This window comes from Harpia harpyja, chromosome 14 (genome assembly GCF_026419915.1).
Source record: "Harpia harpyja isolate bHarHar1 chromosome 14, bHarHar1 primary haplotype, whole genome shotgun sequence".
Taxonomy (NCBI): Eukaryota; Metazoa; Chordata; class Aves; order Accipitriformes; family Accipitridae; genus Harpia; species Harpia harpyja.
The window spans coordinates 3,743,979-3,770,128 of NC_068953.1; the positions used below are offsets into that span (position 1 = coordinate 3,743,979).

The window sequence follows — 26,150 nt, forward strand, 5'->3', positions numbered from 1 at the left end:
AAACAGCTCTATACCCAACTGATTAGAACTAAGGATGCAGCTTAAGCTTACTGGCTCCTGCAAACATACAGAAAGAGACTGTCCAATGGATTGTCATAACAAGGTGCAGCTACAGATACTCAGGATTCTGCTGTACAGCTGCAAATGAGCAATACTGAAATGTTTGCGTTATCCTAATGACAAACATCCAGGATCTAGGCACAGGGGGTGCGAGTCACCAACAAAGCACATGTATTTGTAGTAGACAGCGTGATATAAATCAAAACATTTTAAATCAGAGAGATTGTTCAGACAAGGATGGAGTCATTGCAAACAATCCTCCCTGCACAGGAGAACAAAACAACATGGCAGAGTATCCCACAGGCAGCAGCTCTGATTTTTAGCCTCGTAAGTTTTAACAAGTATAGCTGGTCCAGTCTGACCTTCTGTAATCCAAGATTCATGAGGCTTACAGGAAATATAAAGAAATCTTGCTATTTCGTAAAGAAGCCACGATGAAACACAAGCCAAGCAGCTAAGTATGTAATAAGAACTAACATGCTCGCAAAAAGATGGATCAAATCCCTCTGTCTTTGTACGCATCTAACTTTTCTTCCTTTGTCACAGAACAGCAACACTTGCTTATCTGCAGAGAGCCACTATTCTGTTTCCTCTAAAAAAAATCTGGGAGCAACAGTGATAGAACATCCTTTAAATCTACCAGCTGTATGCTTGTTTATATTTCTATTCTCTATAGAAAAAAAGCCATTAAAAACTATTTGATATAAAAGCTCCTTTCAGCATTACGACCTTAGACTACAACTCTTCTTTTTATGTTTACTCTCCACACATTTTTTTGTCATTTGCTTACTGTATGTTCCTTTTATTTTGAACTGTATAGAAACTGTATAGATTAGTCCACCTCAGCTTCATTAGTTAATACCACTTCCCAGTTTCCATATATCAGCATGCAGAAAACAGGACTGCACAGGAACTCCATGGGGACAGCAACTGTTCTGATCTATTTTAAGAAAAATCTGGCCTGAGGGTCTTCTGCATCTATATAGTCTTTTACCACATCACTTCTTCCTTACTGCCTGTCCACATTTGTCTGTGCTTCCCTCTCCCAGTTAAGTAATTTTGTATGAATTCTGCCTCTTGCCTTGTGACCACTGTGCTTTGCCACCATAATATCTGAGGTCTGAAAAACACAACCAGAATACCAGCTTATTTGATGGATATTTACAATGTCAAAACAATCGCTGTTATCTACTCTTGAAGTCTACAGAGTATGTTACCAAGTCTACAGAAAGTATTAACATGAAGAGAGATAATGGTGCAAAAAAGTGGACCGTGACCATTTCTACATTAGCAAACAGGCTCTTTGTGCAAGTCATGAGCACGCCATGGTAACCACCAGTCCAAATCACCTCCAAAACTCTCTCTTCAGTTCCTGCTGAATTTCTGAAACTATCAGTTTGGCCTATTGATTTTCCAGGCTAAGTGTCTGTAACTGAAAGGGCATGGAGAACAAGAGGAAGGGAAAGAGGATAGAGCTATAGGACATGGAAGAAGACTTACAGAAGCCAGAGAAGACGACATGATGGAGGAATGTAATAACAGAGAAGTATAAAAGTTATCATTAGGTTAGAAGCCATTACCAGAGTTTCTGTATATAGAGTACAAACGCTGTATTCAAGATGAGTCCACGAGGGAGTGCAATAAATTCATACATACAAATTGAAACATACAGACAGAGCTTATGAAATCAAACAACTATTAAATATGAATCAAATACTGAATAAAGCAAATACAGAAATCTTACCCATATGTAAGTGGTGTTGCTAAAGAGGATTCCTCTCTAGAAGATATCTTCCACGATTCCTCCTGCTTAGATTCACTGTTTCCTAGTTCTCCCATTACCCAGTCAGGTAAGCAGTCTGGGCTACTACTCCGAACTCTTGTTGAATTTGGTTCATCAAAATAAATTGACTATAATTGAAATAAATGCAAAATCAACACTAGAATATATTTACACAAATATCTCCTTTACACTATTAATGTCGTTTCTTGCACGAATATCTGCAGTATAAGAATTCTTTTTCCAATGAAGTCAGTGAGGTGTGCAAACATTACCTTTCCAACCCATGGAAATTAGTACAACAGGCAATGGTGTAAACGTTTTCCAGTACTTTGCTTCTTTCAGTGTGGGTAATTTTAGCATCAATTAGGACTGTCATCTCACTAAAGCTGATGCCAATGATTGACACAGTATATTCAGGTCTTCAGAAAATAAACTGCAAGCTTAACGATATCTATATGAAATACTGTTATCTTTTCTTTCATAGAAAGATAGACTACTATAGTCACCTCAGACTACTAAAGTCACCTCATTTAAGCACATTTTTCCTTTCACAAGAACTATCTATTGATTAAGACAAAACATAGCCTCAAGAGTCTTTTATTACATCTTTTCAAATAATTAGACAAAAATTACCTTTCTGTTCCTTCAGAACACCTATTTTATAAGCCTTCTTAGAACCCGAATTTTGAAGAAGAAACAGGTCTTATAAAAGGTTTTCCACATGGAAAGATTTTGCCAACACCAGTTACAAGATATGCAACATAAATGCCTGTATTTACCACATGCAATTCCACTCAGTTCATTCAGAATCGTTTTTCTCATTTATGCCAAACGAAAGACTTAAAAGTATTTTCAGAATATATTTAAGCAAGTTTGTCTTATAAAGAAGTTACACCCACCATGTATGAAGGTAGAGTTTTCAGTATGCCCGGTTCTGGTTTATGGGTAAAAGGACCTTCCAGCACACCTCGCTTTAGCATGTGGAGCAAAAGTTTTGCATATAGGTTCCGATTCTTCCTTCCCGCTATTCCTGTGCCTGCTCCTGAGGGCTCGCATAGCTTTTTAATCCACAGTGCACATCTTTGTCGTTCTAAAAGTATAGATATACATAACCACTATACATTTTCAGAGCAAATCAAACACACAGAAAAAACAGAAGCTGTTACTGGTCACCAATTTTGTAGATGCTTCCCTTCTATCCAAAAGTTTAAAGCAAAACAAACTAAAAAACCCCAAACGACTGAACCAAAAGAAAAAAAATTGTTAAATACCTAGATTAAAAATAAGTCTTTAACAATAGTTCAAATTTACATCACCCAGAAATACTGTCTATAAATTCATGTTTACCGGAAGTTTACATGACTTCTGGAAATAGCATGTTCGGAATCAATCCCTAATAAGTACAGAACACATAAATCACCAGGAATTCTGAACTCACTGCAGGAGCCACCATTAACCACAACATACAGCTTGCCTGAGCGTTAATATTTTAAACACACAATAAATCTTCATTCATTTTAAAAATCTCTATTTACACAAGCTTTGCTATCAGATGATGAAATTATTCATTTGATTAAATGTTTACAAAGCAAGGTCTTAATTTGTAGGGTTCGTGCCTTTAACAATAACCAGTTTGTTCTAATAACTAGATTTATAAAACATCATTATTACACATTCCTAAATCAAGTTTTTAAAACCTAATCTCTAAAAAATATTTGCAATTTAGTAAGTGCAATCTCAAAACCAACACCTTTTAGAAGCTTTTAGTTTCTACTGATTTTTAAAAAATAGAGACATTAATGTATTTATGCAAAAGCACATTTATATCACCAAGATAAGACAGATAAGCTCAAACAATAGCAATAGGTACCTAAAAAATCCAGTTTAGAAGTTGTACATTCCCCCCCCCCCCTTCAAAACAGTGCGTTGTGACATCAGACATTAAGTGTCTGGTTAAAGAAAGTGATACAAGTACACATAATTATCAGTAACCTAGAATTATGTTATTAGTGTTTCTCTATATGCACATTTTACCATATTTACCTGACCGATGCTGTAGTTTTAGAACATGAGGCTTCATATCCACAACACAGTGATCAAATTCTGCATCTAGTTTTCCCCATATTTCCTCTTCACCATTCATTTTGAGAGAACACAAAGTAACCTGCAAAATTATTCACACTGAAGTAGAAAAGATCAAGTACCACTACACATTAGGCTCTATTCATCTTAGGCCATGCAAAGACGTGCTTTGGAACAATATGGAAAATAAAACTAAGTATTTTATTATGTTCAAATAAACATAAAAATAAGAGCGATTCTTTGCAAACAGCAGATATTCAATGTAATCTACAAGAATGTATTTGTTTAGATTTGAAAGCCAATAGTCAACCACGCAAAAATGTATTCAATTACACACAGTTTGTACAAAACACCTAAAGGCTTTCGTGTCATAGCCGCATTCGTATTTTTTTCTTCCTTAGAATTAGTATTATTTTTTTTAGAAGCGGGAGAAAAGGAGGGAAAACAGTAAATAGACCTATGAGTTAAAAGTAACAGAACCAACAAACGTTGTCAGAATTGTTTTTTAACGAGGGACTATTGAAAAGAGAGCCAAACGAGCTCTTTATCCAAGGTCATCTGTCATTAACTTCCCAGCTGGAGCACGCATCTTGTTTTGTACATTTGAGCTTGCAATTAGCACCTTTCTTTGCCAACCTCAGCTGAACACAACAGGCAGCCTGCTGAAGCCGTCGGGGCCTTTCCCTGCAAACAAACCCCGTTATCCTCCCAACCCCGGCCGCACACCCCCCCCATACACACACACCGGCTCTCCCCGAGCAGCGGGACCCTCACCGCCCACCGCCCGGCTCCGAGCTTCAGCCGCCCTCCCCGCAGGGCGAAAACAAGCGTTTTCCTACTTCCCTTCCTTCAGGTGCTTTATCAAACCGCTTGTCAGGAGACCCGCGTCTGCCCGGCGCCGATTTGCAGCGATTTACCACAGCGAAGCAACCCCGACCCCCTTCCCGCCCGCTGTCCGTGAAGAAGTTCGCGGGATTTGATGCCACAAACCGCCCCCAGACCCCGCACGCACCCCCGGCCCCGCTCCCCGCACCGTCCCCGGGACACGCCGCCCCCCTTTACCTCACTCTCCTCAGACGCCCACGCTCGGCTCCGCGGAGCGGGGGCGGCCGAGCCGGGCCGGCGGGTCCCGGCCCCCCCTCAGCGAGGGGAGAGGCCGCCCCACACAGAACCGGCCCGGCCGAGCGGCTCAACGGTTCAAACCGACCCCACCCCCGGCTCCCGGCGGCCCTCGCCGGCTGCCGGCCCCGCGCGTTTCCGTTTCCGTGGGCCGCCTGCCGGTTGCCGGGCGAGAGGCAGGCCCGGGCTGCGGGCGGCGGCTTCAGGGCGGGAAAACCTGAGGTGGCCGGTGGCTGTGGCGCCGCTCGTGAGGAGAGCGCTGAGGGGTGGCGTGAGGCGGAGGGGGGGGCGGTTGGGTTTGGGGAGTTTCTCTTGCTCTGAAGGCGGTACGGAAAAAACTCTTGGGCTTGAGAGAGAGTAAAACGTACGTAGATAAGTCTTTATTTGTACGCTCCGTCATGCATGCCCGTTAAAAACCTCAAGAGGGCCCAGCAGAGCCTGAGGGAGCACCGAGGGAGAAATGGGAGGTGTCAAAAATGTGATGAGGTCGGTTCGGGTCCTCCGGACCCGGTGCTTCAGCACCGCGGGAGAGCCTGGACGAGGAAGGTGAGGGTGGAAAAGCAGGAGGAGAGAACCCTGGGTTGTTTGGGATGTGTTTCTTTGGTTTAATTGCTGCTATGTGGATCTGGGTTATATCTATTTTTATATCTTCATTATGATCAATATTTGGGGAAGAAAAATGCTTCCACTCAAGGCTTAATGAAAAGTATTTGCCGCTCTGAATTTAAAGGTCAATAAACCTGAAGTAGCTTTTGAGTCTGACCAATGTTTTTGTGGCTCCACAGTGGGTGCCAGAAACACGAGCGGATCAAATGAGACCGAAATTGCAGGTGCAGGGTGAATAATTGCAGAGCCAATTTTATCCACAGTTTCTGAGCATTTCTAAGTAAAATTTGTTCAAGTATATCCTTGTAGATAATAGAGTGATTCTGAGTTCACTTTAAAACATTTAATATGCTTAATATTGCTCATGTTTCATGAGTTGTTTATGTCCTATCCCAAGGTAAGAGAATATGAGGGGGTGTTGTGGAACAGAAAAATTTAAAAGTGCATGCCTGACATTTCTACACAAAAGACATAGGTTACACTGGTTGTTTTGTAGCCATGTCGAGAAAACCATTGGTTAATCCAAAACAACTAGAGAAATCTCCTAGTCTTTTCAGCTCTTCAATCTCTTCCGGAGTCAATGAAATGATTGTGTGTATGTATGATCCCAAATCAAGTGTCTGACCTCATTGATTCATTTCTCTTTCCCCAAAATCTGTTATTGGCCTTACTGTGTATATAGCATCTAAACTGCTTTTATCACGAACAAGTAAACTGTTCAGCTCTTCTAAGCTTGATTCACATGCACATATACATCAAACAAAAATTTCTTAAATGTACAGTAGAAAATTGGCTGTTTTCTTTGATTTCTCAGCTAATCTTCAGCAGAAATGATTCTGCGTTAGGGCTCATTCAGTGATACCTATGACAGCTACACTGGTTGCCTGCTCAGGTTGCACATAGCTCCTTAAATCAACATGTGCATAGAAGTTGTGCAAAAATCAGTGGTGGCGTATTTAATCCATGGTAGAATCTCATGAGTAGATTACAGAGATTATTTATTATCTTTAAATTCCAAAATTTAAATAATTGTCATTTAATATATGTTTGAAGATATGACTACTTTTAATCTGTTTTAAAATAGAGTCTTGCAACACAGTAAGACTTCTGGGTGGCTGACTTGCTCAAATAGCTGAACTTGCCGAACTTTTCACCTCTGAATCACCACTTCAGGTACCCAGATTTGTCATGGGAATTTTGTAATCATTACGAAATGAACTTGTCCAAGTCAGTCCAAATCACAAGAGACAGACAAGAGTTTTGTGGGTTGGTAGAATATGGAAAGCTGAATGGACTTAACAACATGACTCTTTCCAGGTAGGTTTTTCAAGGGCAGCGCATCAGCATATTGGCCAGGTGATACGGTGAGAGGTTTGCATTTCTGTCCAGCTTTGCAAATCTGCTTTTGGACAGTTGAAAAGGGTTGGAATTTCTAAGCCAACTTTTTTGTATGTTGTTTTTCATTGATTTGTATCTGTACGTTGCCTTCAGATTTGAATATATCTCTGTCGTGCTCATCGCAAAATAATTTGAAAAACTGAATTTGCTGGTATATGGTGAAAAAGAACATGAGGCAGAGCAGAACCAATGAAATTGGAACCAGTACTCCAGGAGAATTTTCCTGAGGGAATAGATGCAGCTTCTGGGTCTGCTTACCCCTGCAGAGTGGGGTGGCCAGAGAGGTTGAAGCCTACCTGCATTGATTTGACAATTGCATAACTTCTGTCCAAAAAAAGAAAGAAAAAACTACAGATTCAAGAAATGACTGAGATCTTGTCTCCAGCCAAAGCTGCAACCTGGACATGATGAGTACTGAAGTGCACTGACCCTCCTGAGGAAATCACTAGAGATATACCATTATAGAACACATAGATATCCCAACCAGAATACATAACAAATTCCCAGTTTGAATTGTAAAAGTATGTTCATTTAAGTAAAATACATTCAGTACTTTTTTTTCATCTCATTTTACCATGCTCTCTTATCTCCGGAACTGTCTCAGCAGGTTGCCACAAGTAACATGAGCACAGCTTAAGGCATTGTTTCAAACATCTTTAGGAGGAGAGGAAAAAAAAAAAAAAAAAAAAAAAGGCAGGTTTCACTCACTCGTACCAGCCTTTGGAACACCTCTACTTGCGACACATTATTTTTCAGACTTTCTAAGCAAACCTTTCATGTCTGAAAAGTTGTGATTCACAAACACCTCACTACTTCAAAGACTTACCTGGTCACAGATTTTTTCTCCCTCTTCTTGCTTCAGGAGACTAGATAATAAATTCAGCACATGAACATTGGCTCCTAAGGGTGATTCTTTCAAGTATTCAAATACTGCATAACCAGCTAGGAAGCAGGGCTAGCTGACATGATCAGTTATCCTGCTGCACGGGTAGGTAGAACTGGGAAAATTTGCTTAGAAAAATCTGAATGTTCCCGAGGCAGCTGTTTTTGTGCAAAATACAAATCATTTCAGGGAAAAGTAGCACTTCTGTGGCAGTGAATGCTAACTTTACTTACACCAACTATACAGGGTTGTGCTGTGAAAGACAAGTTAATATTAAACTGTTTGGTATCTCAGCTAGTGTCCTGAACATCCCGATCCCAGAAATGTATCCACACAACATTTAGACTAGATTTCCAAACAGATAGGTTCCTGCCAGCTGATCTATGTATGTGTTAAAAGTAGTTACAGATATCTTGGCCTGTAAGTCAAACGTCATTCAAGGATCCCGCTTAAACATGTCAGGAACCAAAACACAGTGCACATTGTACCAACGAAATACCCTCTTCGCTTGCTAGTGTGAACTTGTCTGTCTGTCTCTGCATTAGAGAATTAAATTGCTGATGAGTACAAAGTATTAAATAATAATAGCTGCCTCCATCTCTCCTTAAAAATAGGAAGTATAGAAACAAATTATATCAGTCATACTATTATAATATTCATGTGCAGCCTTCAAAAAAAAAAAAGATGAGAGTATGTTCAGAGTTTTTTAATGGTAGCTGTAGAATCTTACAAGTAGTTTGATCTTAATGTTAAATGGTCCTTTTAAAAAATTCCACAGTAGCTTGCTTACTGTGTAGCCTACTTCCACTTTTAATCACAGAGAAGGCTTTTGTACTTCAGAGGGAACCACATACGACTCATGACAATTTATTGTAAGTGTACAACAAATATTTCTCTGTCACTTTGTAGTATGTTGAAATTATAATTATTTTTTCCTGAATGGAAATACAGACATAAGCACAAAAATTGCCAGACTGGATCATACCAGTGAACTACCTGTATCATAAATCAAATTAAAAGAATAGTTTACTTCAAAGCGACTTAATGACCAGAAATCATTACTATTGCTCAATGGTGTACAGTTCTCTTTTTTTTTTAAAGGAGTCAGTTACATTGCATAATATTGAAACAGCGGTAAAAATTAACAGTTATTTAAACCAACAGTTTCAGGTGAAGCTAGAATCTCAAAAACATAAGTAGTCTTATTAACTTTAGCAAATGTAAAAGAACCCTTTATCTGATGCTATTGGTATTTAAACCATGGTTGAATACTTGGCTTCTAAATTCATTTGGAAATCTCAGTCTTTCTACGTACGTAAATTCTGGAAAATCCTAGGCTGATGACCCTCTGTTTATCTATAATTAAAGGTCCACTCCCTATCACAGGGGAGCGGTAATGGAATCAGAACCCAGCTAATTACTAATGATGAAGGCCTTTCTGTATAAATCAGTTAAGAGCTAAAGGATTTGATTGATGATTAGGTAATATTAAATAAGAACACACTATTGGCTGAAAATTACTTTATTGTAAAGGGACTGCTATTGAGAAAGTAATTTGCAGTTGCATGAATGTTGGAAATATGGAAACAGAAGTGGTATTGCAGGGATTTTGAAGAAGGTAGAGAAAAGAGAGTGAAAGTTAATGGCTGAAATAATGTGTCATAGCTTGTGAAAGAGGCTGGTAGGGATGGTGCTAGGGAAAACAGCTGAGACTGTGTTCACAGAGAGTCCGGAGTTTGGCTGGAAATTTACACTCACAGGACCTAAGTTTTCCTGCCTTATATGTAATGTTTTGTCTCAGTAAGGCAGAAATTTAGTACTGTATTACTTCTCTGATTCATGCTTGATCTTCACATGGTTTCATCTCTGATGGGTCCTTCTTCACAAGAGTTGAAAAAAAGCCACGTTCTGTTGAAAACAAGTTAAGAACTTGCGTTAAATTCTTGAAACATGTGATAGCTGAAAACAGTATCTCACGGACCCTGCTAGGTGAGCAATCAATCTTAGTATCACAGTAAAACTGTTAGAAGAAATACACTGTTTTGATTTGTTTTAGTGAAAGCCAAGCTATATCCATCAGAAACCAAGCCAAATGTGAGGAAAAATGTTTTCATCATGCATAGGCTATGTTTTTTCCTTCACTTACAAATGAAAATAAAACTTATAAGGAATACTCTATGCAAGGAATATTGATAAAACAAGTGCAAAGCATTTCCTCTTCCTAACTTCAGTATTTAGTCTGTTTATTTACACTAAAAACCTGTGTGCCTGTGAACCAGTTCCTCCAGCATCAATTCTTCACTACGGGTATCAGCTATCAGCTGCTTTTTAAACACTCTTGGTCCAAAGTCAGACCAGCGTGTTACCAAGCAGCATAACATGGGGATAATTCATCAGAATAGGAGTGAACGAAGGAGTCAGGTTCTCAAGGCTGCAGCAGTGTTCAGGCTCTTTTCCCCTGTAGAAGATGTTGATCCAATGATTCATGAAATCCCGGAATACTTTACATATGGCCTTTTGTCTGGGCTAGGCCACCTCTAAATAACACCTTCTAAGAACAGAACAGGGCTCTGACGTATCCAAAAGAAAAGTCTGCTGTGCATTCTCTCTTTCTCTCAGGCGATTTCTTCCTAAATACCAATAACTTTAGTACAAGGCAGATGAATTAGCCAGTCAAATAGGGCTCAAAGATGAATTATGACATTGCCCCCGACACTAAAGTACTCGTTATTCCACCAGCAGAAGCTGTTTTATGGTTAGCCTGGCTCGTACCTTTGAAACAGGCGGGGAGAGTAAGGTTGCCATCCACACATGGAACAGCTACAGTGTAGGCACAGGATTTTTCTTTATTCTTGCAGAAGAAGGATATAGTTTCACCATGCTGAATGCCTTCCTTAAGGTCATTCTGAACTCTTTTCTTCTCACCATTGTATAATACTACAGCTTTCTTAACTGGTATTTTACATGGTCCTGTAAAACAATCCAGTTATAAGCAACACATAAGGATAATTAGAACTCTATTTTGAAAACTGGGTAGATCAGATCCCATCAGAAATCTGTATCAGTGACATCTGGGAATGAAAAATAATGTGTCCAACACATATATAGTACTTCTACTGGTATTACAATGCTGAAGAAATTCAGACCCCTAAGTATAGAGTCAAAAGTTTCCGGTGAAAATCCAGCCTCAGTAAAATTTCTAATTATATTAAATAGGAAGAGGAGACGAAATACTCAGACAAAATAAATTTATGTGGCTGATTACTGAATTCAGTTCAGATACATCATGTCATACAATGTTCAATGTTGGGAGTGGCCTTAGATTATCAGGGCCTTGAAATTACTATTTTGGTTTTCTTTTGAGGACAGCTCTTGCACGGAGGTGTAATGGCTCATTAACAATCAGAGCAGTGGTCTTTTAGGAGAATTCAGTTTGATACATGGTTTCTAACAGGTAGTGTGTGTATACCTTTACAGGTTGGCTTTGTGGACCAGTTTCCAGTCTTTTCACATCGGGAATGCTTAGGTCCGTCCAGCACATAGCTGGACTGGCAGCCAAAGCTGACGCTTTCATTATAGTGATAGGTTCTACGAACAGCAAACTCTATGAATCCATTTTCTATTCCTGTTGGAGTGGGGCATACGACAACTGTGGTGCAAAAACAAAAACAGCTTTATCAATGTTGCGGTTCTAAAAGACACACTATATACTTCAAGAAATACATAAAACTTTCACAGTGGTTCATTTCAGCCTCTTGCATAGGAAAACATAGCCAGAGGAAAGATAGTTTAAAAAAAACCAAACAAACATTACTTGTTTTAAATACACACCTATTGCAATCTGTGGTTATATCCAAAAACTACTGGAACGTGGCATAGTTTCACTGAAAGCAGTGAAGTTCTCTGGACTAAGGGTAAGGTTGTCTACTAAGATTAATCCTAGCACTTAGCAGAATAAAATGGTCGCTGTGCTCTGGAGGCCAGGCTCTGATTCCCCACTGTAAACTATGTTTAGCAGGTCTTGTTTATATAACCTTTATACCTGCAGCAAATATTTTGTCAATCCCATGTTGTGTGCAATCTTGTTAGCAATCACCTTGCATGCATGAGTCTGACTTTCAGAATAATTCTACTGTATGTCTGCAGTAACAGTTGTAAAAAAAAAAAATGATTAAGGTTGTTCATATAGTTTTATATATACAATTCTAGGGAATGTTTTCAGGTGTTGATGAAAGTAACTTACCCTTGCACTCTGGAATGGTGCTCCAGTTCCCATTGGCCATGCAGGTAGCTGTCTCATTCCCAATAAGTGCAAGAGGAGGTACACATTCAAAAGTAATTGTGTCCAGGAAATTAGAAATATTTCCAGGTTTTAAGCGACGGTAAGAAAGGACTCCAAATTCAGGAAGCGAGGGAGGTGCACAAGTCACCGCTAGAAAAGCACAACATTCATAGAAAATAGAGATCAAATTACTACTAGAATCACAGGAGCAACATGCTTATAACCAAATTAACCCATCACCCTTTACAGAAGCATAGCTAACAAAACAAAATGTTCAGATTAAAAGTCTCGGGAGCCTTAGAGTACGTAATTCATGATTTTTGCTATATTTTTCAGACAATATGCAGTATATTGCTTTTTCAGTAAATTGTTTATGCAGGGCAGGTTATAGCAAAAACATGTATAACAGTTGCAAAGGCATGACAATGTCCTCTTTTTATACACAGGGAGAATGAATTTGAGTGGATAAGCATCTTACCCTCAGCTGTAAATAGCATCCCTGATCCTGGCCTTTTGTACAGACCTTTAAACTGTATTTCTCTAAAACTAGAACCCACACATCTAAAACCAAACATACAGGGTTCTTCTTGATTTTTCCTAACCGTTTTTTGCACGGCACTATAGGAGGCCTCTGAATAAGAGTATATGTAATTCTGAGCAATGTAAAAGAATCTTTCTGTAATAAGAGTAAAGCTAGAGTAGTTCTTTAGTATTTAAGCACGCACGTTGACACTGTGGAAAAGTTCCACTCCACTTTCCATCTGCCATGCATTGGCTCGTTCTTGTCCCAACAAGGTTGTAACTGAAAACAAAAAGGCTGGGTTATCATACAGCTTAATGAACACAGAGAAGAATCTTGTTGTTCTTTGCAAGAAAGGTTACCATTTCTCATGAACAGAATTAAGGGTCCAGTTCTGAAATCCTTCTCTAGTTCTAGCACTTACTAACCTCAAAGGAAGTTCAGATTCAAATATGAAAAATTTAAGTATTTAAGTATTGCAAGTATCCAGACAAAATTTAAGTATTTAAGCATTTAAGTATTGCAAGTATCCAGACAAAAGGCTTGATACAAGATGTTTTGCCATTTCAACTATATATTCTCTCTTACATACTAATTTCTACAACTGATTAACACTGTGGATATATTTAAGTAGTGAGCATTGATCTGTGATTGCTAATGTAAATGTTACAGTTTCTTGGGAGGAGTTCCTAGCTAATTATGGCAATTAGGATCAAACTATTGCAAAGAACTCAGCACTCTTAAGAACTAAAGTTGCTGAGGCACATTGTTTTATTTTAATGCCAGATAGCCCAATTTAATTTCCATATGTACTCTAAATGCTTTTCTCCCATCCTCTGTACTGATATTATTAGCACTTAAGAGTTTTAAAGAAATGTTCATCATGTATCTATTAGCTCAATGTCACACAGCTGAAAACCAGTAAATTATAATTAGCAACATTAAATCAAGTCCTATTGCTACATTTGGTGTCATAGTTGAATTTATTTATCCCTTATCTTGCTCCTGTTTTGTGGAAGAAGGAGGTAGCTGAGGCTGTTACACTCTTCAGTGAACTCCAGGCTATGTCTCACCTATGACCTTCCCAGGTAAGCACTGTTTATTAATTAATTACCTAAGTAAAATGAACTGGATGTTATTAGCAAATGTTTCCCTGCATTTACCGTAACTGGTTTTTTTAAAATGCATCCTTATTTCTAAAACTAGCAAGTAGCCTTGAGTAAAAGTGTATTTGCTCCAGGGACCAAATTAGGATTAACCTTGTGTTTTCATTTCCTGTGCTTGGAAAGGCATAGAAACAAAATTTTCAGTCTCCAGAGCAGAACAGCATAACAACTTAGATGGAGATTATCTTCTCTCTGCTGTAGGATTTCATCTCATGATGTAATAAGAGGATTTAAAAAGCAGGGGAAAGCAGTCCAGAATAAATCTTTGCATAAAATCTCTGCTATTTTGATGGTTTCCATATCTGTAAGACATTGCTTTGGAGTAGCAAAGCTGCAGGATGTTATAGCCAAGACCAAACAGAGGAGGATTACCAAATACACTTTTTTTCTTTTTAGTTTCTGAAGTGGAGGTGGGCTTTTATGTGCAGTTTCCTAAAATTTCCCTGGCTTGCAATACTGCAGCAGGTGATTCTAGAATGTAATATTGTGATTTAGGTTATTTATTTAACAGCATGAGGAGGGGAACGCTTACCCTGGTTCACATGAAAAACTTATAGAACTCTGATAGTGGAGGTCTATAAAATCAATTTTTCCATGGGGCAAGGGTCCGGGACTGGGACATCTCTTTGCTGTTAATTAAAGATGAAAAAAAGGATAATATTATTTCATGAGGCCTGAAGCTAGGATAATGGAAATGAGTTGATCATAAAGGGGTCCTAGTGTCTTTCATGTTTCTCCACTCCCGTGTACTACATTTCATAAGTCTAACTATTCTACATTTCTATCAAAATATAGTAGTTTCAAAGCTTTTGTGATTAATTAATTTTTAACATTTGATTGTCTGAGGAAAATAGCTTCTATGCAATGAAATGATAAAAATTAATAATGAGGGATACAGTAAGTGCGGGTGTTAACAAGCGGTATACGTCATTAGAGTATAAGCATTGCTGGGCTGAATCAGATTAAGGTTCACCTTGTCCGGGTCCAATCTCCATCATCATCCGAGAGCAGAGGCTTAAGGGAAAGCGTGGGACATGTATGGGAAGATACTTCCCCTGTTACTTGCCCCTCTTCTCCCCCACACCCAGTGGTCTTCCAACGAGTAAGGGAAGAATAATTGGAGAAGTATATCAGTTTAAATACATCAGATTTCTCACGTGGACTATAAAATATCCTTTTCAGATCAATGCATGGCATAAAATCTAAGAGTAGGATTTACTTTGTTTTACTTACGTAGGCATAACAGCGTATTGAGAGGCCACTTGCCAGTCGGGAGGCAGCTGTACTTCCTTTGGCCATTATTGGGGATGAACCCGGGCCTACAGGTATATTCTATTTGCTCACCCACTTCATACACGCTTTTGTTTACATCAATTGTGGCAAATAGCACTTCTGGTGGCCTGGGACAGACTGGAGGAAAGGAGACACTTTACAAGAAATTGGGCAGAAAGTTGGAGTTGTTCTTATTACTCAAAGGGAAGCACAGGTTTCTGTATTATCATCGGCTAGAGCATGTTCCTGCACTGAGCTAAACTGTCCTTCTGTAATCTATAGGTATGTAACTTGCTAAGGCAGCTGATGGCTGCTATAAGTACTAGCCAGAAAAAAGCGTGCTCTTCCTCTTCTCCTCGGCAGGTCTGTCAATGGCCCCAGTTAGATTTTATGTCACTTTTTTTTTTTTTTTACTAAAATTTACTTTTGCTTCAAAATGGATTCGTGAAGGTATTCTGCAAAGTGAGTCAATTATGGTAAATTATCTTGGACAAAAGCAGGACTTAGAAGCAAACTAATGCATTTCTTTTTTAATCTAAATTAGTTTGATGGGGTCAGCCTGAAATGAGATTTTTTTTTTTTTAATTAAATTTCTTTTTCTCTGGTTTCCCCAATTTTTCTGTTCAGTGGGGCAAACGCTCTGTTACATTAGACAGTTCTGATTCCAAAAGAGCTTTAACATGTTGACAGCATGAACAACTCATCACCCGGAGAGTGAGAACAGGAGGGGAGCAGCAAGGGAGGAACGGAGGGTGCAGACTGCACTCCTGCAAAGGACATGGAGGGAGGCCCCGGTGGAGATTGTGGGGAGAGAACAGAGGGACACAAAGCTTGTGCTGTAGAAATGAATGGCAAACAAAGGCAGAGAGTACATGAAAGAGTGCCCAAAGCCTTTGGCATGGGGGAAAGGAGGAGAAAAGCGAGGCAAGAGCTGTGCCAGGCAGCCCCTGCGGCAGAGGGGAAAGCGAGGTGAGCGGGGAGCTGGGCAGAGGGATGGAACGAGGTTAACTCCTGGCATGTGCAATACCCCCCGGCATGCAGGCAACCTGGTTTCCACAACTTCTGTCAGTATTTCTTCTGTTTTCCTCCATTTTATACTTTTGTATACAGCAATTCACCTCACCATAGGAAGAGACAGAAGAAGGAATGGAAGGGGGAAAAAAGAGAGGAAATAGCTTTCAGAGAAAATTTCCCTTCAAAACGCTTGACCAGAACTGTCTAAAGGTTTTAAAATCCTGTTGCTTTCTTCAGTTTCCCTCATTCACACTTCAGGATAGTATTGCCCTTAGAAAGTGGAAGATGCTTACCTTTCGCTGCAAGAGCCCAGTGGCTCAGAGCAACTACGCATGTGAACAGTGCCAGGGAGTACATTGCTGCCAGTCCCCGAGCTTCCCAAATGACCCTCGGTCCAGTGTTTCTTCCCTTAAAAAATAAAGGCATTTGCAAAAGGATGGTTACATATTAACTCTTTGTATTTATTCCCATCCCAGTAAACAGAAGATAAAAGGTTCCTTGTGTCGCTTGTAATAAAGGATGAAACAACCATCACATGTTGCATTTGTACATAATGCAGGAATTCAAATCGCGATCTCTGCTGAAAACGTCTCTGGTTGTTTCTGCAGAGCATCTCCTGTTAGGACTGATGTTTTTGAAAAAACAGTATTATCTTCTCAGCATCTTTAGAGGCTGAGGATATTTGGAATACAATATTGGATCAAATAATAGAACTGTCACCAAGAAGCTTTTGTTTATCACACCAGCGTGTACATTTCTGTGTACCAAAGAGTCCTGAGAGTTATAACAAAATCTTTTTAAGGCGAAATGATTAATCTTGGAGTGACATTGGTATTGTCTTATGCCTCCAGTGATGATACCAACTTCATGCCAGTTTATGCTAGGTGATGATCTGGCCTGAGACTTCAGGCTTCAGGGGCTAGTTTGGTCAGATTTATGTCGTCAATAAGCATTTTTCAATTAACAGATAACTAAAAGCATCAGAGACAGGGCTCACAATGCCAGCACAGCAGGAAAAGTGGAATAATGATTCTGGACTGTGCTTATTTGTGACAAGGGGGGCAAACTTAAATCATATGTTTGGGTGGTATAAAAACTCGTTTTGGTGCTGTGATTTGGGGTCATCAAGTCAAAACTCCACAGATATCAGCTGAGGTTCTGATCACTGCAGTTCTCCTAATTTAGCAGATTTTAACTGCAGGAGCATCTGAAGTGCAACCAAAATAACATTTGTGTAATCATTGTTCCACAGTTTGGTGTTTCTAATCTAAGTATCCTCCTCCCCTGCTGACTCACAGCCTGTGAGGGGGAGTGAGGGACATTTGAAGCTCTAACGAGAAGCTAGGTTATGTCAAACTCTATTACTGCTGTGATCTTAAATAGTTTGTTTATTTTTGTTTTATAAAGTTTCTCTGTTTGCATTTAAAACACAAATTTTAGCCACAACATTAAACAATTAGGAACATGCTATTCTTCTCGGAAAGAAAATGCAGCGAATGTCCTGCTCAAAATATTTACCAAATACACGGTGCCAAAGGGCAAAGTACCACTGCTAAATCAACAGAAAAAAATTGACTTCATTTTCTGTATTTCCCTCTGATTATTTTTCCATTTGTCACAGCCTGCTTCTTCCTCTTCTCTTTCTCTACAAAATTTCACAAGTATCTTTTCCCTTCCCAACACACTGCAAGGCTGTAATGAACTTTCTTGCCTCTGGTTTAAGTACTTCCTTAGATCAGCTTGCTATTTTGATTACATTCTTTTCTGTGTTTAAAATAGCACAGGAATAGATGGGCACAATTTTACCCATTTCAACGTTGACCGTGTGAGCATTTCTCACTGTGCTCAGCAGATGGCAGAATGTACTCTACCAAATACCATACAGATACAAACCTGAACTGGAAAGTTTTCTGTACTACTTTAAGAAGAGAAAAAAAAAAAAGGGGGGGGGGGTGTTAAATTATATGCACATTAATTTTTCCATAGATTTTTGTCGGTGGTAACTTTACTGCTCTTAAAATTGGAAGTAAAACTGAATAATTGCATGCAAAACTGAGAGAAGAGTGAATATTTAAGTATGTATTTCACACAACTGCGTAATAACTGCCGATATTGTGATTCTTTTTGAAAACATATTTCTCTGCAATAAGAAACATTAGAACGTATGTTACAAATAACTGTGTCTTTTCCAGTCACTGGAGAAGATGTGCTTATTATTGTATGGATTCACCTTGACAGAGCATGAGCAAACCAACCTAGTTCTTCCTCTATTTGGTGATAGTGTGCAATTATATATATAATCTGATTTTCCATCACATCCAACCCACTCCTTTAGCACCTGTTCTATTTATTATTATAGCTCCTATAAACCTGATCGTGAAGCAGAATTTTGTTTCGTTACTGACTACATAAATACAGAGCAGACTGGTGGTCTCTACCACAAATAGTATTATATTCTAAGGAAAGAAATGGTAGCTGCAAGCAGAGAAATTAGTGCAAGAACACCCTGAGATGATATCGGCCAGCATGATATGCAGAGTATCAGTATCAGAGCAGTCGGATTGTCACCTGGTTTTGTGCTAGCGTAACCTGAAAGCAGAACATGCAGGAGGAATGTGAACAAACTGGCTTTGCAGAAGCAGTGTTGCCCAGACAAAAATATGAAGGACAGCATAGCAGAGATCAAGAGTGTGTGTTTGAAAAGATAGCAATTAAATGATGGAGACTGGCATCACTGGCTGATCAGAGTGATTTCAGTATGGAGTAAGAGAGGGGAAGAGGATAAGCCAGCAAAGGCCTTAAAAGTGAAGGTAAAAATGTCATATGGAAAAGAAGGAGGAAAAAAATAGTGGAGGGATACTAAAAGAAAAATGATGATGAAAAACAGTGTATACAGCAGCATTCTTCATTGACACCAGGGGTCAACTGGCACTGTCATGACAATAGGAAAAGACATTGTAATAATCGGGACAGAAGATAATGGGAAGGTAGACAAAGACTTTCAGACAGGAATTGGTCTCTCCTAGAGATACTATGCAGAAAGTTTGCAAGAGCTAGACAGACTGAAGGCCAGTGAGAGGTAACAGCTCCCCAGCTAATGAGCCAGACCCTATGTCCTTCCTCTGATCTGTCTGCCTGCTTCTCTAGTTGATGCTGTAATTTCCCTGATATTGTAGGATATGTCACACCTCTGATCCTGCCACAGACTTCCTGGCAGTTTGTCCTTCCGGACAATGAGTGTTGGGTCTGCATTAACCACCATTCCCAAGATTTTATGACTGTTCTTCAACCAGAAAATGCATGACACAGCCAGTTCAGGATGCAGATGTTTCTCAAATCCAAAGGAATGTATTGATTAGGGACATTGAGGTAGAATATTGAAAAGAGGCCTGAATGCAGTCCTCCCTTATGTGCCAGCACCTGCTTGCCGAGGTACTCTTTCTGACATGAAAGCTGGCCTTGGGACTGTACTTGGACCAACAATCTCATCCTTTTCCTGCAAGGATAAGATATTTGGATTCCGGCTTTCTTCATGATGTTCCTTTTGTTTCACCTGTCGGTCACTGGGTTTTCACGTGTACACGCGTTCCTCCCTCCGGAGTATGACGAGGTGATGGTCAGATGGCTAATGGATGTATCCGTGTTCCTCTGCGGGAGCAGGTGTTAAGTCACAGGTCCAATCATTGCCCTTCATGTTGCCAAGATAGTTCTATTAATATTTGTTCAAAGTTCATTTATGTACTGCACAAACATTTTTATCACCTCTACTCAATACATCCAATATTGAAGTGAGTGCTTCACTGCACTGAAGAGATAGGAAATAAAAAGTAAGAAGGTAAACTGAGTCATTTTTAGCCTTAAAGAAAAATAACTGCTTTCAGTTCTGGACAAGTGGAGACCATTCCGACTTCCTATGTATCAGTTGCATTTAATACTTAATGTATAGATAATTTGGGTGTAGACATTCATTACTAGCAAAATATTCAGCCAGCCAGAAGCCAAGATCCATTTGCAGTGTATTATTTTCCACTGGAAGTCTGTATTTCATGTGTTTGAAGATGTTGGAAGTAAACACACAGTAACAGATACTGACCTGAAAGAATGCCTCAGTGATGTAAGAAGTAAACAGTGTCTATATAATTCTTTAAAAAGAGTATTTTCACTTAGTAGCATATTTTGGGGGTAAACTGCAGTCCTAACTACCACTGGTGTTTCAGAATGTTTTTTCTGAAGTTAGCAAAATAATTAACATTTTAGTCCTAGACCTTAAATCGCTTTAAGCACCCACCAGTTTGCAGGAAGTGTAGCATTGAAATACCCAATCCTGTATTAATCTGAGATGTCAGAGGGCTGGCAGTAACAAGTTTTCCAGCTGGTAGCAGGCCTATATTCTCTTGCAGAGGCATGAAAGTGTTCTAGTTTTCACATACATTAAACTCAGCATACAAAACCAGAGAGCATTTTAAAGCTACTTCCTCCTCTCTGCCTTCTCATTTCCTGCACAGAAAATGCAGAGGATCTCTCTCACAGTTCTACTGTGACCCAAATATTGTGAAACAGTCTGTTCCTCTGATAAATTCATCAAAACTCTGTCTAAAAAATCCTGCATTAAATTTCTTCATCAGGAATGTTGAATTACAAAGCCTTGGGGCAAATTGTTCTCTATGAGAGTTTGAATCTGCAGTGAACAGATCTGCAAGGGACAATTTTTAAGATGTTGACATAAAAGCACAGTATGGAGCCACAGACCTTACCCTTTTTTGCCTTGTCCCACCTTTTTGCCTTTTCCCTCAGTGCAGGTGTAGAGATACACAATTGCATTCAAGGAAGAAGCCAGCCAGCCAGCCCTGGTAACAGAGAGGTCAGAAAAGACAGGGTGCTCTCCAAGCTCAAGCCAAACTGTTTCTCTTCTCCCACCAAGCTTGAAACAAAGTTTTCAAGATTCTCTTCATCGTTATTCTTCATTCTATTAAGCCAGATGCCACAGATTTCTGTGAGAGCAGCATCTGGCCTTGGTTTTTTATTTTTATATATATATGTATGTATTGCCTCAGGTTGTCATCTTGTTTACAAGCTGGCGAGAGTTCAGACCTAGTCGGGATGTGATGCAAGTTCTCCAAGGAAAGCATACTGCTGCAGGAATGCACTTTACGCTTTCAGTACATCAAAACTGTCGTTAGCATTTTACCACTTCGTGATCCAGCAGAGCAATCCTTGCGAGTTTCCATCCTAGGATGACTCCATCCCTTCCGATAAAGAATTTCTCTGGGTAAATAAGAATGTTCTTAAATTGCCTGTGCCTCCCTTGGCACATAGCTGTAATACTATCAGAAAGGCCAGCTACCACCAGCTTCATTTACTGCCATTCTTTGGTTTTCCCAAATGACAGGTAAGAGAATCAACAATGAAGAAGCCATTTGGTATATTCATCCACATTAAAAACTTCATTGAAAACTTTGTGTGTCTAAAAGCAGCCTAGAACCGATGCGCTTTGGCTGTGTTGGAGGTGTCCGTTAGTATCACCTAATAAATTGACAGCTTCAATCTAGATAGATCCTATGATCTCTATTAACCCATGGATATCATCTGTTAAATTCTTTCTGGGCAGAAGTCCAGAGTGTTCCAGATGAATAAATCCACCTTCTTTGTGATTCAGCTCCTGCACAGTGTAATCAAAAAGTGGATACTGATCTCACTTATGGCCTAAACCAAAACCTTCACAAGTTGATTGATTTGAATCAATTTATATACAGTTAACAAAATTACAAGATTGGGAATTTTTCACAGATCTTTATTAATCAACACAAAATGTTGACTGTAATGTTTCCTCATATATTTTTATTCCGGTAGTCTTAGCAAATTTACTCCAAAAGGGGGAATTCCTCACTTGACTGTTGACTGACAAGTCTGAAAAAGCTAAAAATGTAGTCTCAGAACGGAAAATTTCACAAAACGTTGGATCCAGAGGGAAGGCCATTGACTTTTACAAGCTGATTTTTAAGAGTGTTCTTGAATATTCAAACATAAGTGGATGAGTTTAGGGCTAATGCTATAGGAAAGATTAGTTTGTCTTGAGCTAGTCATTTTGCTAGAAGAATCATGCTGCTGTGGAAGCTTCCTCATACACCTCTGTCGACGTGGCCTGTGTCTGATGCTCATGACACTGCATTTTTCTGTGTCTGGATCCTGTTAACAGACTCATATTGTACCACAAAGTATGGTGCTTTTATAGTGTGGACCATTAGAGAGGAGGAAGATATCAATAAACTAATTTCACTTTGTGACAGCCCCTAATCTCCAGCAATAAATCCAGGGCGAAGCCTTTCTAAGAGGAAGCAGATTTTGAAGGGGCCAGTATCAATAACTGGAATCAGATTTTCAGAAGGGCTCAAATTCTATTTAGGCAACTAAATGAAGGGCATGCTTTTAAAAGTGCTCACTTTATTACAGTAAATTTTTGGTGTATTGGGTTCTTTGGAAAATGTAGCACTCTCTTTTGATTTCCAGAAGGCCGCTTGGCTGCTTTGACAATTTCCACAAGTGTGTGTATATCTAAAAATTTTGGTTCTAGTCTTGTAATCTGCATCATCGTCTAGCCAGGTTTTTCTTAGAGTTTTGCATTTATTTTGTAATTTTATGTAAAAATAAGAAAAATAAATATCAGTGGTCAATTTTCCTTTATTCATTGCACATGGAGATTTTTCATTGCACAGGGAGATGCTGAGATGCTGCCAGCATTTTGGCAACAGAATGAAATAAAATTGCAATCCTTCCAACATTGCCAGAACTGATATCAGTGACATTCTTGTAAATTTAAGTTTTGAAAAGAGAAGATGTCCAGATGTTTTGGGAAGAACAGATCATGAGCATTCTACAAAGTGCAAAATATTTATGGTATGAGTTGAAAATGTGCAGAAAGCACATGTATGTATGCTTGCTACATATTTTGTTTCGGGGTTTTTTGTATTTCTAGAAAAAAAACCTCACCTTATTTTTCTCCCTCATGTCACCTAATCATGTGGCTTTTAACGAGAGGGTCATTGTTTTTCCATGGACTTCAGAGTATAGTCAAGTTGAATAATATTAGTCCATTGTACAAGTTGGCTTCACCACTGTTCCAAACCTTTTTAAAGCAAGCTGCCTAGCTCTTATCTCACAGACATGACATAATACATCTGGAATGAAATCCACTGGCCCTTGCATATGGGATGCCCTGTTTTGTTTTGGTTTTTTTTTTTCCTTAGCAGCATTGCGGGTGAGATGTCTGATTTTTAAAATTATGTTTTCGGGAACAAAACTATTTAAAAATGTAATTCGTGTTGAAAGAGCATCTGTAGCATTTTATTTACACACAAATAGCAATTTGGGGCTATTAAGGTCACCATACCTTGTGAAATTGAATGGTAGCATGACACTTACTTAGTGCAACCTAAGGAGGTGTTCCTTTGTTATGATATGTATTAGTCTGCTAATCTTTTCAGTCTTTAATCCACAATACTGGATTAAAAGACCAAAAATAGTCTCTACTGTCATTAAAGGACAGTTCCTGGGGTTTTTTGGAATATGAAAATTCCAGTGGGGAGTTGAATGAATGTTAAATGCTAACAAACAGAATCCTTCCTTGTGTTACGTCGCTGTGGCAGAGAGGTTCTCTACACTTCATTTTTCAGTTAACTGTCACTTTGGGTTTTCAAAATGGGCTTTTTTAGAAATTAGTGTCAGCTTGGTTTGTGCGTCAGTGTTTTCTCTTTTCAGCTCTTCTAAATTAAACAAATATTTTAAAGCTGTGTTTGTCCAGCCAAACTCTTGTCATTTCAATTATTAGTGTTTCCATAAGTGTAAACACTGGTGCAGAGCACAGATGAATGTGGTATAATTGGAAACCATACCACTGAAAATGGTATTCTGCTTTCTTTACATCAACATGTCATAATATAATGGTGGCACAGAAAAAAGAAGTGAATATCCTGTATATTCCAGCTGATATGACTTTGTTTTCCTGTAACATTTATTCTCTAGAATAAACCAAATGCAACATGAAAGTTACTATTCCTTGTATATGTGACAAATGATATTCAACTGTCAAAAATAATAATTTGAAGTACAATATATATAATATCTATTTACAGCTCATCGTCACATGGCAAAATTCTACTCAGCTTACTCTTGCAAGATTATCATCCCTTTCAATAGAAGATTTGTGGGAATATGGTAAATAAAATAGACCACCCCTTTCTGTTCACATTGAAACAGTGGGAAATTTCACTTTGAATTCCAGGTCAGTGAGATGACGTGCCATGGCCCATAAGTAGCATAAAGAAGCTGTAAGTATTGTCCTGCTGTATCAGGAGCTATCTGATGCTAGACATACTGATATTCCAAAACCGATGGTTTCCAGCAATCGAGCAGTATCAAGTAATTTGCATTTGTACCAGTTTTGTGTCAGAAAAGCGAACTGGAGATTCCAGCAGACTGTCGGGAAAAGGCTTCAGGATGTTGTAGTCACTCTGCTCTCCTAACCTGTTTTTGATGGACGGATTTTATTCTTCAAGGGATTGCATATAGACATACCTACAGAGTTCCTTTTACCTGCAAACTTAAAAGCTACACGTGCAGCTTATACTTTTAATGCAAGAAGACTGGAAAAAAATGGGTTTTGAGGGTAACTTTTCATCAGCTGGCAGGAATACAGCAAATATTTTTTCTCTAATGGAAGAAGAATACGAAGGCCATAGAAGTGGTGGTACTGGTTCAGGCAGGGCCCATCTAACCCATCTAGAGTAATTTGTCTCTAACAGGGACCAGAGGTGCACACCTAAGAAGTGAGACAAGGGCAAGCAGATATGATACTTCCTTCTAAGAATCTCTCGCTTTCTGAGGACTTTCCGTTTAGGGAATTTTCTGAGTCAGCTGTGGTCTGTGTTTAGTAACATTCAATGTTTGTCTCTCCCAGGTTTCTCACTTCCCTGAGCCCACGTAAGTGTCCCGCACCAGCACTGGTTCTTGCTGGTTCTTGTGGGCAAGGAATTTCAGGGGTCAATTGGCCATTGCAAAAACCACCTACTTTGTTTCGTACAAACCTGTGTGCCATGTTTCTCTAAATAAATAATAGAGGCTGTCTTGTTTAGTTGGTACAAGAGAGGTTTGTTCTTTTTTCCACATCGTTTGAGTGCTTTGTTTCTATTTCAAAGTCTGAGTCTGTCTGCCTTTTTTGTGTGTACAGTTGAAGACTGAAAATTTGCCTACACAAGAGAATTGTTCTGATGCACTCAAAAGAATGTGAATTACTTTTTGGAAGTGATATTCAAAATTTTCCAGAGCGGTTGCTGGTGGTAAGGGCAAAATCTGCAAAATAACAATGATAGCAAATACTCTAGCTGAGGCAGAAGTTTTTATTTATACCAAGAAAAAAGAGGCAAAACCCATGAAACATCCCAAAGGACCCCCGCCACGTTTCAGTGTATAACAGCATCAAGCTCTGATTCAGCTCTATAACTAGGAAATATTTTACCGTGCTCCTAATACGCCTGAGAGATGAGAAAAGAAATAGTGTTCTCATACTGAGTGACAACCTGATATAAAAAAAAAAAAAGTATTTTACACTCAATGTTCTGTGTACCATGAGCTGTTTATTTCCAGTTCTGTGGAGAGCTGCTGTGAGGATAATTCACAGGCAGCTACAGCTATCTGCATGAGGAATGGGTTCTGCACCACTTTCAGGGAAACTCAAGTTGAATAATGGCATCATTTACGTGTCGCAAAGGGAAGTAGGATTTTGCTGATTAGGATGTTTCAATGAACTGCAGTTTCATCCCTGGCAAATGATTAATTATTATGATATGGCATTTTTTTTCCCTCGAATTTTTCAGAAATATTTTTTCTGTGACATTTCATCTCTCATAGGACCTTTTTTTCTCTACTTAGTCGTCTTTTTGACTGTGTTTTAACACATACATTCAAACTTT

At 39.1% G+C, this 26,150-nt stretch overlaps 2 protein-coding genes across 7 annotated transcripts in view; both read right to left on the reverse strand.

The window, feature by feature from the left end:
• CEP112 (centrosomal protein 112) overlaps positions 1–5,163 on the reverse strand; it is a 175,211-nt gene extending 170,048 nt beyond the window's left edge. For 2 of the 4 annotated variants that reach the window (XR_008238246.1, XM_052807766.1), the window contains exons 1-4: positions 4,988–5,162; positions 3,887–4,007; positions 2,743–2,933; positions 1,805–1,971 (exon numbers count right to left, since the gene is read on the reverse strand). Coding sequence is in view for 3 of the 4 variants with exons in the window: in XM_052807766.1 (XP_052663726.1) it covers positions 1,805–1,971; positions 2,743–2,933; positions 3,887–3,986 (458 nt within the window). In the remaining variant the exon portion in view is untranslated. Of the gene's footprint in view, positions 1–1,804; positions 1,972–2,742; positions 2,934–3,886; positions 4,025–4,987 lie in introns of all 4 variants that reach the window. The other 2 variants (XM_052807763.1, XM_052807765.1) reach the window with 2 other exon arrangements.
• Positions 5,164–9,437: 4,274 nt separating this feature from the next.
• On the reverse strand, positions 9,438–16,604 carry APOH (apolipoprotein H). 3 transcript variants are annotated; one of them, XM_052808553.1, is made up of 8 exons: positions 16,479–16,604; positions 15,133–15,309; positions 14,432–14,528; positions 12,939–13,015; positions 12,175–12,363; positions 11,401–11,580; positions 10,704–10,901; positions 9,438–9,839 (listed from the first exon to the last, which is right to left on the reverse strand). In XM_052808553.1, exons 1-8 carry the CDS (start codon positions 16,540–16,542, stop codon positions 9,769–9,771), a joined length of 1,053 nt encoding a protein of 350 aa, XP_052664513.1. In that variant the 5' UTR covers positions 16,543–16,604; the 3' UTR covers positions 9,438–9,768. The 3 variants fall into 3 exon arrangements, with proteins under 3 accessions (XP_052664513.1, XP_052664515.1, XP_052664514.1); XM_052808555.1 differs by lacking the exon at positions 15,133–15,309 and having other exon boundaries at positions 16,479–16,587; XM_052808554.1 differs by lacking the exons at positions 12,939–13,015; positions 14,432–14,528.
• Positions 16,605–26,150: the final 9,546 nt, after the last annotated feature.